The 15,679-nt window shown below is 42.0% G+C and overlaps 1 protein-coding gene across 8 annotated transcripts in view; it reads right to left on the bottom strand.

Annotated features, from left to right (window-relative positions):
• Positions 1 to 15,679, bottom strand: part of SERGEF (secretion regulating guanine nucleotide exchange factor) — a 261,804-nt gene that overhangs the window by 195,699 nt on the left and 50,426 nt on the right. For all 8 annotated transcript variants that reach the window (XM_053561636.1, XM_053561632.1, XM_053561635.1 and 5 more), the window contains one exon: positions 2,558 to 2,724. In XM_053561636.1, coding sequence (XP_053417611.1) covers positions 2,558 to 2,724 — 167 coding nt within the window. The remainder of the gene's footprint in view (positions 1 to 2,557; positions 2,725 to 15,679) is intronic.

Raw genomic sequence — 15,679 nt, 5'->3', positions numbered from 1 at the left:
TAATGGCAATTCATAGAAATTAAAGGCAATTGGTCAGCCCTATACTACACTAAGGTCCTTGAAGGTCAGGAATTCAAAGCTGTTCCTGCTCCCCAGGTGTCCCTGCACCTCTCTGGACAAGTCCATGGCCAGGGCAGCACCCAGTTTCGCATGGCTCTTATCTTTTCCAAGGTGAATTCACTCCTAGAAGCTTATAGTTCCCCCAGATCTGGCTCGCCCTGAGCCTCAGGCAACTATATATACCTGGCAGGCCAAACCTGGACATCAACAGCTGGAGATAATTCCCAGACCCAGTTTACCACTGGGTAAAAGCGTGGAGTCTGAACCTGCAGTAAGACAAGAGAGTATACACTCCAGGCCCCCAGAGACTGGAGGAGACAGGGAGGCAAACACTAAAATGTGTTGCCAAGGGGCTCCAGCCCACTCCTCATACTGCTCTGGTAATAAGCTACATAAAATTCCATCAGTGCCAGGCTCTTAGGCGTATGTTTGCACTGGCCACGTCTGTCACAGTTCTGTACTCATGGCTACCACAGGACATTAAAAAACTTCAAAGAGGAAAGAAAGAAAGGAACCAACAGTTTCTGAGGGCCTATTGCACACCAAGAACTTTGCATGCTACCCTCACCAATACCTTATGCATTATATAATGATATCTCATGTTAATAGTATATAACACGATAGATGAATTATTATATAATAATACCTTAGACATTATTATCCTCATCTTGCCAAATGAAACAGAGACTCAGAAAAATCTATGAAGCCTCTGTGCCTCTGCTACTGTGCCACCTGACCATAAAGTCTTAGGATCTGGGAAAGAAAAGCTGACGGGTCTAAAGCACCATGGACCAGGCTCTCGGCACCTTAACCCATTAAACAGAACACAGTACTTTAGAGGATTTTTTTTTTTTTTTTTTTGGCCAGGGCTGGGTTTGAACCCTCCACCTCCGGCATATGGGACCGGCGCCCTACTCCTTGAGCCACAGGCACCGCCCAGAACACAGTAGTTTAAATACTGCATCTCCTCATTCGTGGCTGGCAGAGTCAACTTCTGCCAAATAGAATCTAGAGAAAAATAGTGAAAGTCATAAAAATTCTCATGAACTATGCCCCTGTAATTTCATCCCCAAGATTATATCTTAAGAAAACAGTTCAACACTGATTCACTACAGAGTTCTCTCTCTCTCCCTCCCTCTCTCTCGCACACACACGGAAATGATCTAAATGTCTGACATCCAAAGAATGGTTTGAAAAATCCTAGAACCTTCTAATCATGTAATATTATACTATATAGCCATTTTAAATGGGCACTTTAAAGATCAAGAGGAAATAAGCAAACCATTTGTGATAAAACAATTAGAAATTGAAAACAACACATAAATGCTGTCACTACAACTTTGTAGAAGTAAGTACGCGTACAAATACAAAAAGGAATGTAGTTATGGTAGGGTGGCAAGATTATGGATGGCTTTATTATCATTACCGCGTGTAAATTGTGCAGTTCCTTTCCAATCAAAGAGAAAGGGGGAGAGAAAAAGACAGAGAAACTTAATCCAGCACTAAGGAAGGGCCCAGGAGGACCAGGGCTGGGATGTGAAGCAAAAATTGAGAACCGTCCTACATACCCGGAAGGAGGAGGCCAGAAAGGTTAAAGGAACCTCCAGGGAAGGGAAGCCCTCTAGGTATGGAGAGGGTTGTAATTAGTCTGATGCTAATTACAGAAGTCTCACTAGCTTATTAATTTTTTGACAGACTCTGAATGAAGACTGAATTCCTTCATAAAGCCACCTTGGGTTCAGAGGCACATTTCCTGCATGGCCATCCTTATTCTTCTCAAAACCCTAGCCTTTTCTTTTTTTTTTTTTTAATGAACAGCAATAAAGTAAAATTTGGTAATCGAAACACACCCTAGAGAAATTAAGGCTCCTGACTTAAATGTAGAAATTCAAGCCATTTTAGAAAACCAAAGGGGCTTGAATAAGCATGTTTTCCATACTGGGAAATATAAACAGAAGTATAAAATATTTAGCTCAGTACTAAAGGCCACTTGCTCTGGTTCCAACCCATCTTCCTGATATTATCCATAATTGCCCCTGCAGACATCCCACGCTCTAACCAAACTGAACCATCCGTGCTTTCCTCACTTTCCTACCCCCATAATTCTGTTCAAGTTGTCGGGCTCACCTAAAAGTTCTCTTCTCTGCTACAATTTCTTGTTCATGTCTCACCCATGCACTAAGACACAGCTCAAAGCGCATCATTCTCGAAATCTAAGCTAATCTCTATACCCTGTATTCAATTCTCACTTTCCACAGTGGACCCAGAGTACTCTGAACCTACATAAAGGAGTTACACACAGTTTGCTTTATCATATAGCTACCTGGGTAATTGACTTTTCTACCATATGGAACCATGAGCTCCTCAGGGCAAGGACCCCTTCAGATTCCTACATGGAACCTATCTTAATGCCTGGCACACAGTAAGCCCTCAATAAATGCTTCACTGAAAGACAAAAAGAAGAGACACATCACATTTCTGAGAAGCCACATCCTACCTCAGTTGCTCCCGATAAGCAGTGCAGAGATGAAGGCATGCTGTTCTGTGGTCTTGAGCAGGGGAGAGACGAATCCTGCCTTTCTAGTTTCCAGCCTTCATGAGACTCCAACGTCCTCCCTAGTTGGCCATAGTCTGCTCGGCCCCAGGTAAACATCTTGCCAGTTTCTAAAAACAAACATTATTTGAATTAAGGCTACATTCCACAGCTGTGCTCTCATGGGTCAGCAATGAATTACAAGAGAAAGCATGAACATTCATTTAGCACAAACCATTACGTGCCAGGAGCCTTCCTATCTTCCTGTAAAGAAAGCAAATATATTCACATTTTTACAGATGTGAGAACTGAAGTTCAGAGAGGTTTAAGGAAGTGGCCAAGATCAAACAAGTCATGAGTACCACATTCAGATAGAGCAGGGGTCCTCAAACTGCGGGCCACATGAGGTGGTGTGATTGCATTTGTTCCCGTTCTGTTTTTTTACTTCAAAATAAGTTATGTGCAGTGTGCATGGGAATTTGGTCATAGTTTTCTTTTTTAAACTATAGACCAGCCCTCCAACGGTCTGAGGGACAGTGAATTGGCCCTCTGTTTAAAAAGTTTGAGGACGCCTGAAATAGAGGTTGATTCTAAAGCCTATGCTCTTGCATTTTAAATAGATACAGATATGGATATGACTACAGATAAAACTTCAACCATCTTCTATGACCTACTAACTCCTTGCCTCACACCCTCCTTGTGTTTGCCCAGGTGCCTGTTTGCAGGACCTCTTCTCCCTTACCCATTTAGGCATCTTGAGTTCCCCAGGCCACAATCTCTTAGGGACCTTCCTCTTAGCCCAATTAATGGCCAGTTTCATGTGTTTTCCCCTCCAAGTAACATAAAAGGACCTTTCAGAATATATGTTCTTACCCAAAGGAGCAATTCTAACTGTTCCAAGGCAAGTGTCTATGTGTACCAGAGGGAAGGGAGTGAAAGAAGAAAAAAAAAAGGGCAAAACCATTTGGAACCAGAAAAGCATACAGTCCCCCAGAGGTACCACATGGGAAACTAGCCAATACTTAAGATAATAGAAGAAAATTGAGTTTGGAAAAGGAGAAATAGCCTTTCTTCTCCCGGATAAGAGAAAATTCACCAAGCTCATTCAGTTGTACCAAGTGCCGCATTTGTTATTTCAACAAAATGCAAAATCTGATGAGGCATAGATTATTAACAGATTCTCTGCAATAAATATGCATAACCATGTGCGCTGTATAATTCTTTATACATGTTTATTTTAACAAAGAAAAACTTTGCTTAAGAGACAAAACACCAAGTAATGCATATTAAATCCTAGACAAATCTACTACATACTTCATGTTTGGTATCAGAGCTTCATCTGGCCCCACATTTAACATATGGTTTATAGTGTCAGCTAAAAAACAACCATAGATTCATGTGGGAAATGTCAGAATATCGCAGGGATACAAGGCTCTGCAGGAATGCTGTTCTCAGGATCAACCTACCAGCAGATGCTAAGAAGTAGATACCAAGCAGTTGACAGGAATCTGACTTCTGGGCTTTCTCAAAGAGGGAACAAATTCTGTGCAGTCCACAGGGTACCTGGTTTATAACAAGGGCTTGGAGTGGTTCCATTCAGATGTACTATTTCATGGATCTACATGTGCTGTTCCTTTTGTTATCAATCCCCTTTCCTTACCTGGTAAACTATGGCTCAACCTTTAGAGTCTATCTCATATAATATTAGTTCTATGAAAACGTTCTTGCCTCCGCAACTCTCTCCAGAAAGGTGAAACTCACCTTCCTGTGAACCACCTTTACTATTATACACGTCAAGTAATCTGCTGCCATTAACAGGTGAGAAAATGAAGATTCAGAGAAGCGACCTGCCCGGGGTCACAAGCTCAGCCACGTCTCTTTCTACCAGCCATGGCAGCACTCTGCACTGGTTGTTCAAACTGCTCACTCCACACCCTTCTTTCACTTCTGTGGTATTAGACTCTAACCGGCCCCTGTGCCCATTACCTGTGAAACCCACGAAGCATCTAAAACTGGCAAACTGTCCAACCTGAGCTGGCTAGATATTATAGCCAGATTGCCTGGGCAGGAGATTCCCCAGAAACCAGAGGAAGAGATTGTTGTTGCTTAAATGACCTTAGCATCCCTAAGCTGGGAAAAACTATAAAGCTGCTATCTGTGGGACTACAGAAAGAACTGCGTTATCACAAATCACAAAATGAATCTTTTGTTTAATGTCAAGTAAAACATCTCAGAACTTTCTCTGATATTGATTATTGATGTCTAAGACAGGCAAGACTGCCAGAATATGGTGCCACCATTATTACATCTCCGATAGCAATTCAACCATTCCAGTTACATAGCAAGCACTTTTCACCTTCAAAGCACTTTACAAAGATTAACTAATTAATCCTCATGCTCCCTGGGGAGGCCACAGACATTCCAGTAGAGACAAGTCCAGAAACCAGGCCAACTACATGTTCAGACTTGAGCCTCAAGCCTAAGTTTGGTGCATTCCCTGAACCCGTCTCTCCTCAAAATAAACCCTGCAGCAGAAGGCTCACAGAGGGCAGGAGAGGCCCTTTCATTTTTGCTTTTCTTTTAAACAGACATTTATTGACCACCTCTCTAACATCAGGCACATTCGCAGACACCATCCCAATTAATCCTTACTATAATGCTGTGAAAATGTATAGATTATTAAACTTATGTTACAGATGAGGTTAAATGACTTGAGTTCAAATAACCAGCAAGTGGTAAAATCAAGATTTAAACCTGTTTCTTCTGTTTCCACATCCAGTGATTGCACAGCTGCTGTCAGGAACTGATGAAACATGGCTGATAAAAACAGCCATTTGACAATGTTTGAGGAGGGGGAAAACCCAGATTAAATGGATATGCTGTGTGTACCATCCAGCTTTCCTCACTAGGATGATCTCCCTCCCAGGAGGCCATGCAGAACTCAGGACTAGAAGGGCTGAAATAAGGCATTAAACACACAGATTATGATTTTATGTCGCCTGGAGTAAAATAATGAATCCACATACAAAAAGTGTTCATTAATGTATTGTAGATAAATGTCTGCTTCAAGCTGATGCATACTGTCAAATCCAAGGAGATTCAGATCACAAATTTAACAAATGAATCTTTTCCTTAGAGTAAAGGATTATATAGTACCGTGATAAAAAATAGATATATTAATGTCATCCAAAAGTATAGGTATGTGTCTCCAGGTAAATGATAAGTGAGAGAAATGACAAAACAGCTCAAAATAAAGTCAGCAAGTGAAACGTAATTTAAAGGCACGTCCATGTAAGAATTGACACAGAATAACCACAGAGCAAGAAGGTCTTGACACAACACAGAAAACGATGGGGGCCAAGTGTGTACTGAGAAAATACGCTTAAGGGGCTAGGAATTAGAATTGTCCTGGCAGGTTTATGGACCACGTGGCATTTAAGGTGAACTTCCGGATAAGAAAAGAAAATGGGAGAATAAGGGGGGATATTATAGGAGCAGAGAAAGGGGATGAGCAATGACATGGAAATTGGAAGGCGGAAGAGTGAATGAGATACACACAGGAGGGAGCCTGGGAAGGGAATCAGGACCACAGGCTGGGGCCAGTCACATGGAAATGCCGGGCTCGGGGTCTCCAAACACGGTTGTGTGCTCTCCTCTAACAATAAAATATTTTTTAACATACTATATATATATATATATATACACACACACACATTCATTTACAAAAGTATGTACTTGTATCTTACAAATTATAAATATGTGCCCTCACTCAAAAATACACACTATAAAATATACTCAAAAAATGGAAAATGTAGGCCAGGCATGGTGGCTCACGCCTGTAATCTTAGTAGTCTAGGAGTCCGAAGAAAGAGTGAGACCCTGTCTCTACCCAAAACAGAAAAATTAGCCAGGCATTGTGGCAAGCGCCTCTAGTCCCAGCTACCCAGAGGGTGAGACAGGAGGCTTGCCTGAACCCAGGAGTTTGAGGTTGCTGTGAGTTAAGCTGATAGCATGGCACTCTAGCCTGGGGCAGCAGAGAGAGACTCAAAAAAATAAAAAAGAAAAGAAAATATTCAAGAACAGGATAAAAACATATAAAAGAAGTTATAAGAGTCTCTCCTACACCCTGGCAATTCACCTTGCAGGCTTCCTTTAGGGACTACTGTTAAATAGACGACAGAGAGACTGCAAACTTTGAACAGGGGTGGAGCCTGATAAAAGGAATGTATGAGGATGGTACATCTGGCAAAGGATTGTAGAAACAATAGTATGCATAGCTAGCAGTCTACAGCAGTACCACGTACCATGTACTAGTCTAAGCATTCGCTATACAGTATCCCGTTTATCCCCCCAAACAACCTTGGGAGATTACCATTCCCTATTTTTTCAACAGGGAACAAGGTACTTACCGAAGTCAGAGATAGTAAGTGAATAGGGAACAAAAGAAAAAAAAAACACACTATGATAATTACAAGCCCACAATGCATCAGGACAGACCTAAAACCAGGAATAGAGTCATAGGAAAACAAAAAAGAACTACCGAATTATCGGGGCTTAGCACCCCACTAGATGTGAGAAAAAGGAAGGGGAGGAAATAAACACACTCTGAGATTTCAGAATTTCAAGGTTAGTCAGAAGATGAAGGGGTAGAAAAGCTAGACCAGAGGTCCCACCAACAGGCATCATGAATTGTTATTTCATTACCAAATTGTTTAACTCTCCTAGAGGCTTCTGCAAACATGTTATCAAATAACCACATATAAATAAAAGAGGAAGTAAGGAGAAAGACTACTAGGTACAAAGCCCAAGGAGTAGAGATACTCTAAAGGTCGAGTGGACGATGAATATTCAAGAGGCTAATTTCCTTTACCATCCATCAAAGGCGGCAGATGCTGCAGGCACAGCTATACACACGAGAAGCAGCTCTGGCAAAATCTGAGCTCTGCAGGGAAGAGAAATTTCTACCCTGTTCCAGGAAGTCCTGTAGGTTATAGGAAAGTAGATTAGAGGAATATCCATGTTTTCTTAACAGAATCTGTCAAAAAATGGAACAGACTGTCATGAAGACAGCAAAATGGAGTTACTAAAGGATGTTAGAAAACCAATGGGTTAGATGGAGAAAAACCCCACGACCTACCCAGTCCCCCAAAAATATTCCAGGATGCTATAAGGCCTTCTAGAATATATGTACATGAAAAGAAGGAGGCCAGGCTCAATCTATAATTTGTTTTTATAAGTCACCTGTTTACAAACATCATTTACTCTCTAGGTTACTCACTCTAAGTCCCTAGAAGGTAAAAACCTGACTTTTAGAACACATCCTTCATGTGGATCCTTTATAAAAAGGTATTTAATGATAATAACCAAGAACTGGTCAAACACAGAAATCACTTTCCAAGAGTCACCCAGTGTCATCTTCCTGTCCAAGAAGCAGGCAAAAGGGAAGGAGAGAGCTTAGAGTACAGGTGCCCAAAGCAATCACACCAGGCTGCTTTCTGTACAGCATGCACCACACTGCTCTTCCACAAGGCCTCTACATGGTTCCTCTGTCCCCATTTCCTAGGTGACTCCTACTCACTCTTCTACTCTGCTGACTCCACAACCCAGATCATACTCTGCTGTGCAACAATCTCAGAGAACTGTGTTCCTCATCTTGGGAACACTTACCCCTCAGTTTATAAATGTAAACATTAATTTGATTAATGTCTGTCTCCTCGTCCAGTGAGCCAGCTCTATGGTAGCAGAGATTGACTGCCTTTGCTCATCCTTGTATCTTAGAATAATGCCCAGGACAAAGCAGTTACTCAATAAATATTTGCTGCCTGAATGAACAAACGAATCCAACCATCTCTCTACCTACCAACCCACCTACCTCTTGCTTACCACTACTTAATAGAATTCGCTGGCTCCATAATCTTGAGCAACTCAACCTCTCTAAGTCTTATCTGCAACGTTGCCTAAAGCACACAGCACATTCTAGTGACTATCAGCCACCATTACTGTTATTCCCCAAACGCAACAACACAGCCTTAGCAAGGATTTCCATGGTTCCACCTACAGTATCTAGCAATTTGTCAAATCTTCTCAGCCAGTTCCTACCTACCAATGTCTTAGCACAATGCCCCTAATGATAATCAAAGAAGAGTGAGAGCATTGAAGCCTACATCGTGAAATTCTGAATTTTTTTTTTTAATTTGAGCATAGTGGCTGGCATATCAGAGGCTCCTGATGAAAAAAATTAATTAAAACTAAGAAAAAAAAAGAGAGTGGAAGGAAGCAATGGAGAAGACAGATAAAGTAAGGTGAGCTGGAGAAGAGAGAAAGCTTTAGCCCAAGACTCATAAGACTTGGATCCTAATTTTGTCTTCCGATCCAGCCACCTGGCCTTGAACAGGTCTCTTCTTCTTTTGAGGCCTAGTTTTCCCATTCATAAAATAAGGGTCTAGAATAAATGACCTCTCAGACATCCTCCTGATTTAAACGTGAATAATGTTGCCTAAAAATCTTCAATGTCAAAATGAATAGTATACAATTTTATTAGAACTTTTGGAATATTTAGTCTGACCAGTATTCTAAAATAAAGCATCCACTCTAATGTCAAAGACCATTCATATAATTAATAATTTAAATAGAAATCGAGACCTAACTGTACATCCTGTTATTTTTTAGTAAGATTTCCAGTTTCCTAAATTGTATCATGAATAACATCACATAATAAAATGTATGAAATTTTTTAAAAGTTAATACAGGAATAAAAATTTCTAAACATGGGCTACCCAATTAAAAAAGGGGAGAAGAAGTAAGTAAAGGGAGTGAACGAAAGTTGAGCAACGGAAGAGAATTTGTTTACTAAGAGCCAACTCTGTAAAACTCTATTTTAGGCACTGTCATTAAATTACATAATTTAATCAATTCCGAATGATTGTTGTGGATTTCATTTTATAGACTAAGAAATAGATCACTGCAGTTAAATGACTTACACAAGATCACACAGCTAGGGGTAAAACTGGAATAATAATAAAAATAGCTAATATTTTGAGAGTACTTATTTCATGCCAAACTCTTCACAAAGATTATACCATTTAATCCATAGAGACACTTGATCTGCATGCATTATCTTCAGATTACAGATGAGAATATTAGCACTCAGAGGTTAAGTCTCGGGCTCAGGCACCTCCCTGAGCCTGGCACCAAAGTCAGTGCCCATGGCCATTGTCCTACAGAGCATGTGCAGATCTATCTGACCTCAGCTCCACTTTTCACTTAGTCACACTGCCTCTTCAAAAGTGAACATTCCCAAGGACTTCTGGAGGTACACAATTTACTATCTCCACAAGTGGCTCCTTATATTTCTGGATACTTCGCAAAAAGAGTTAATTTTACATTTAGTTGAAATCATTTCTCTGTTATTTCCACGAGCCACATTTGGTTATTCCCTGAAGGCGCATCACATAGTTCTGCAATGATTACATCACCTGCTTTGTGTAAACTGATCTTAACATCTAACTTCTCTAATATATTAAATCCCCAGCTGTTCCTGTTATTACAGACACATGTCACCTGACTAATTGTAGTGGCTGGGAGTGTCCAGAACATGAGGAACTGTATTAAAGGGTCGCGGCATTAGAAAGGTTGAGAATCACTGCTCTAAAGCCAGTTTGCAAAGAACCATCATGAGAGGCTGGCTCATGGGCTCCTGGTCTGAGGTGGCTGCTCTGGCCTCATGCTTGGGCTTCCTGTTGCTTGCAGGGACGCAGCAACACATCAGGCTGCTCACCACACCTAGAAGCCAGTTGACACCCTGAGAAAAGTCCCTCATTGAGACCAGTGCCTCTGCAGATGTTTCCCAACTCATTTCACATTCAAACTCCAAAGCCTCTTTGCACACTTTTAGATTCTTATTAATAACATTTAAAAATGTTGATTGCTGCCTAATCTTAGCTGCGTAATTAAAAAAATAATCTTGCTTCCCTCCCTCCCAGCAAGAAAGGAAACTATACCCCAGGGCTTCTGCAGCTAAGAATCATACCCTGCAGAAAAGCTAGTAGGAGGCTCAAGTTAGAGGGCTAGAGGCGGGGAGTGGGGAGGGCAGGTGAAGCCAAGAAGCAAATCTAATCCCTTGATTTTAGAAAAAATGAAAATGAGGCTGTGGGAAAGGAAAGATCTGCCCAAGGACCCACTACACTTTGGCAAAGCCAGAACTCAGATCCTAGTATCCTGCTTCCCAGTAGACTCTGTCCACTGCCTACTGGGGAAAGGAAAGGAAGACCACAGACTGTAGGTGAGTCCTCGGAGGGCAGGAATCCTCTCTGTCTCCCTACACAGTGAGCAAAGCAATGTTCATTTGAAGAAAGAGCCATAGGTTTTGGATTCTTAAGAGGATTATGGGAACAAGGTTCAAGTTCTTTCGATTCAATTCAGCCTCACAAACTGTTCAGAGCAAGGTGAAACCTCAAAAAGCACTTCTTAATCATCTTCTTCTAGCTGAGAAAAGGGAGGCCCAGAAAGGACAGTAACTGGTTCCCTTAAGCTCAAATAGTGAGTCTGAAGCTAAGCTGAAGCTAGAACCCAGGCCGCCCTGACTGCTAGTGCAGCCTGTCCACACACACCTTCTTAGACGAATACACCCATATCTCTTTCTGTTCTTTATCACACTGTATACATACTGCATCTTTTACAAACCTGAATGTTTGCGCGGAAGCCTTGTATTGAGCAAATTTGTCAGCACCATTTTTCCAACCAGCATATCCTCACTTCATGTCTTTGTGTCACATTTTGTTAATTCTCATATTTTTTTCATTATTCTTATAATATCTGGTACGGTGATCTGTGACCAGTGATTTTTTTTTTTCTTGAGATAGAGTCTCTCTCTCGTTGCCCTGGCTAGAGTGCAGTGGCATCATCATAGCTAACCACAACCTCAAACTCCTAGCAAGCCTCCTGCTTTAGCCTCCTGAGTAGCTGAGACTAGAGGCACCCACCAGCATATCTGGCTAAGTTTCCTATTTTTGTAGAAATAGGGTCTTGGCTCTTACTCAGGCTATTCTCACACTCCTGAGCTCAATTGATCCTCCTGCCTTGGCCTCCCGGAGTGCTAGGATTACAGACATGAGCCATTGTACCCAGCCTGATAGGTGATCTTTGATGTTACTACGATAATTGTTTTGGGGTGCCGCAAACCACATCCGTACAGATAGTAAACTTAATTGGAAATGTTTTGTGTTCTGACTGCTCTACTAACCAGTTGTTCTCCCACCTCGTTCCCTCCACTTGGGGCCTCCCTATTTCTTGAGACAAACTATATTGAAATGAAACCAATTAATATCACAAAAATGGCTTCTATGTGTTCAAGTAAAAGAAGAGTCACATCTCTCACTTTAAATCAAAAGCTGAAGAGGAAAAGAAGCTTCCTCCATAACATAAAAGTGCAGGGTAAAGCAGAAAGTACTGATGGAGAAGCTGCAAAGTTACTCAGAAGATCTAGCTAAGGTCACTGAGGAAGGTGCCTACACTAAATGACAGATCTTCGAGGTAGACCAAATGGTTTCTATTGGAATAAGAGAGCACCTAGGACTTCCACAGCAAGAAGAGGAGAAGTCAATGCCTGGCTAAAGCTTCAAATGACAGATTGATTCTCTTGTAAGGGGCTAATGAAATGGATTACTTGAAATTGAAGACCATGCTCATTTACCATTCTGAAAATTTCAGGGCCCTGAAGAATTATGCTAAATCTATTCTGCCTGTGCTTTAGAAATGGTACAACAAAGCCTAGATGGCAATGCATCTGTTTACATCATGTTTTACTAAACATTTTAAGCATACTGCTGAGACCCACTGTTCATCTGGCCACCCGAGAGCTCTGATGGAGATGTATAAAACTAATGTTGTTTTTAGCTTGCTAACATAACATCCATTCTGCATCCATGCAACAAGGACTCATTTTGACTTCCAAGTCTTATTATTTAAGAAAAACATTTCAAAAGGCTGTAGCTGCCATAGATAGTAATCCCTCTGACAGATCTGGGGAAAGTAAATTGAAAACCTTCCAGAAAGGTTTCACCATTCTAGATGCCATTAAGGACACTTATGATTCACAGGAGGAGGTCGAAATACCAACATTAATAAGAATTCAGAGAGAAGTTGACTCTAACCCTCAGGGATGACTTTAAGGGATTTAAGATTTCACTGGAGGAAGTCAATGCTGATGTGGGGGGAATAGCAACAGAACTAGAATTAGAAGTGGACCCTAAAGATGTGACTGAATTGCTGCAATCTCCTGATAAAACTTGAGGGCATGAGTTACTTCTTATGCATGAGCATAGAAAGTGATTTCTTAAGATAGAATTTATTCCTGTGAAGATACTGTGAACATTATTGAAATGGTAACAAAGGATATAGAATATTACATAAACTTAGTTGATAAAGCAGTGGCAGCATCTAAGAGGACTGACTCTGATTTGAATGCTACAGAGGAATCTTTCAGCAAAGAAAGACTCAGTTGATGTAGCAAATTTCATTGTATCTAATTTTTAAGAAACTGCCACAGCTACCCCAACCCTTAGCAACTACCACTCTGATCAGTCAGCAGCTATGAACAGTGAAGCAAGACCCTCATGCTGATAGCAAAAAGATCACAACTCACTGAAAGCTCAGATGATTTGGGGCATTTTTTTTAACAATAAGGTATTTTCTTTTTCTTTTTCTTTTTTTTTTTTTTTTTGAGACAGAGTCTCAAGCTGTCGCTCTGGGTAGAGTGCCGTGGCATTACAGCTCACAGCAACCTCCAACTCCTGGGCTCAAGCAATTCTCTTGCCTCAGCCTCCCAAGTAGCTGGGACTACAGGTACCTGCCTCAACGCATGGCTATTTTGGTTGCAGCCGTCGTTGTTGTTTGGCAGGCCTGGGCTGGATTCGAACCTGCCAGCTCAGGTGTATGTGGCTGGTGCTTTAGCGGCCTAAGCCAAAGGCCCCGAGCCAGGTATTTTCAATTAACAACACTTTTTTAGGGATAATGCTACTGTACACTTAATAAACTACAGTACAGTATAAACACAATTTTAATATGCACTGGGAAACCAAAAAACTCGTGTGACTCACTTATTTGCAATATTCGTTTTATTGCTTTGGTCTAGAACCAAAGCTGAAATAGCCCCAAAGCATGCCTGTACCAGTCAATTTCTCCAAGTTTCCACTGCTACCTGCTTCACTAATTACCACAGGCTTCCTGGGGCTTCTTGGCAGGGAAGAACTGCCGCATGAGGGGTGAGATCCACATGATCCCTCACTGCCTCCATCCTGGGGATAGCTTTTCAGGAGGCCCACAGGCTGGGTACTTGAAGGACACACATCCCTATCTCCATCTCCTCCAGATCCTCCTCTCCTCTCCCCTGGGAACTGCCATCCCTAGCCCTAAATATCACTTTCAGTTTTTGTTCATTGCAAAAGATCATCAGCAGTTTCCATTTCTGTGAAGTTACAAAAAGGAAAAAAAAAAAAAAGGAGGAGGAAAGAAAAAAGGCCAAGCATTGCACCCAGCTGTTGGTGAGGCCGAGTTTTCCACTGATGACGATGACTCACAGTGCCCAAGCTGAAGGCTAGAGCTGGGAATGTGACTTTGGAGAGTCAGCACAGCCAAGGGAAAGCCGCAGTTCCCAAGCACGCCTAAACCTGCAGAGAAGAGCTGCTTGTTTGAGCTCCTTTGGTAAAAATCTCAGCACTTGGCCATGGGAACACAGCTCCCCCTGCAGATCACCCTGAGGCCTCACAGGAGTAGGACCAGGGACACACTATACACCAGAGCCAATGAATTCTGCAAAGCCCACCTGCTACTAAATCAATGCAGCTATATTAAAAAGTCAGGGTCCCACCTCTGAAACTCCCAGAAATCCTTCAATCCCCCCCCAAAATATAATTTGTATCCTTGGCTTCCAAAGAGAAACCTGCTTTCAGTAAATGAGAGGCCCAAATTAAGATCTCCAAATAGGGGAGGCAAAAGTTGCTATCTTTGGGTAGGCAAAGGCCTGCTATCTTTGGGTAGGCAAATAATTCACCTAAAGGCAGGAGCAGAGAGCAAGCGAACTTCATCCTGGGATGCCAGTTTGTGGTCAACCAATGAGAACATCTTGGGATATGACTTTGGATAGTGCCTCTCAAATTTACTCTAACCTCCCCCTGGAAAACTGTCTCAGGTTCTTGAGAGTTGAGTATAAAAGACCCATTAGAGTCATAATAAGGCTGAACTCATGGATAAAGGACAACCCTCCCACCCCCATATTTGAGAAGCAAGGGTGACACTAAGCAGCAAAACACTGATTCGGAGGAGATAACACCCCCTCAGTGGTTTGAGGACTTACGATGTGCAACAAGCACTGGCAGTAACCAGTGTCACCAAACAAGGACTCACCAGGAAGGAGAAGATAATCAGGAGACTTAGAGTCCCAGTAATATCAAAACAGGGGGTTGAGAGAGGTTTCGGATTGAAGTCCACTGTCAAGGCTGGTAGGTGGTGTGACAGGTGCTACAGTTACAGTCAGATGACTTATCCACAAGTCTATGGCCTCAAAATATGAAAAAGGAGGGGTCACCATGGGAAGTCCATGGTGGGACAGCCTGCCTTTCCCTTCCACATCTGCTAATCTCCCCCCCTGTTCTGTTCCCTGCTTCCATCTGTCCCTCAGGCCCCAGAATAAATACCCTCTACAAGTAGCCCACCTGTCAAGAACCTCTAAGTCACCAACATACCCTTTTGTAAACATCTGACACAGTTTAAACTACCTCCCATGATGTTCACATTTAGCTCCACCAGAGACAGTGACCACTGAAGCCACAGTACTTTCCTTAGAGAGGCTGACTTTTCCTCGGCCAGGGCCTGGGAGAGGCATCTGCTGCTCAGGATTTTTCATTTCATAGGCTCAGCTCCAACCAAATCAGCAAAGCACTGTTACTATGGACCATCTGCCAGGACCCGGAAACAGCCATGTTACATAAAGGGGCTAGTATAATGAAATTTATTAAACTGGATTCTTGCTCCATGAAGGAGAAAAAGCACTTTAAGTCTCTCCTAAAAAAGGCGATGGAGGGCAGTAGA

This window comes from Nycticebus coucang, chromosome 14 (genome assembly GCF_027406575.1).
Source record: "Nycticebus coucang isolate mNycCou1 chromosome 14, mNycCou1.pri, whole genome shotgun sequence".
Taxonomy (NCBI): Eukaryota; Metazoa; Chordata; class Mammalia; order Primates; family Lorisidae; genus Nycticebus; species Nycticebus coucang.
This window is presented reverse-complemented; position numbering and strand designations above follow the sequence as displayed.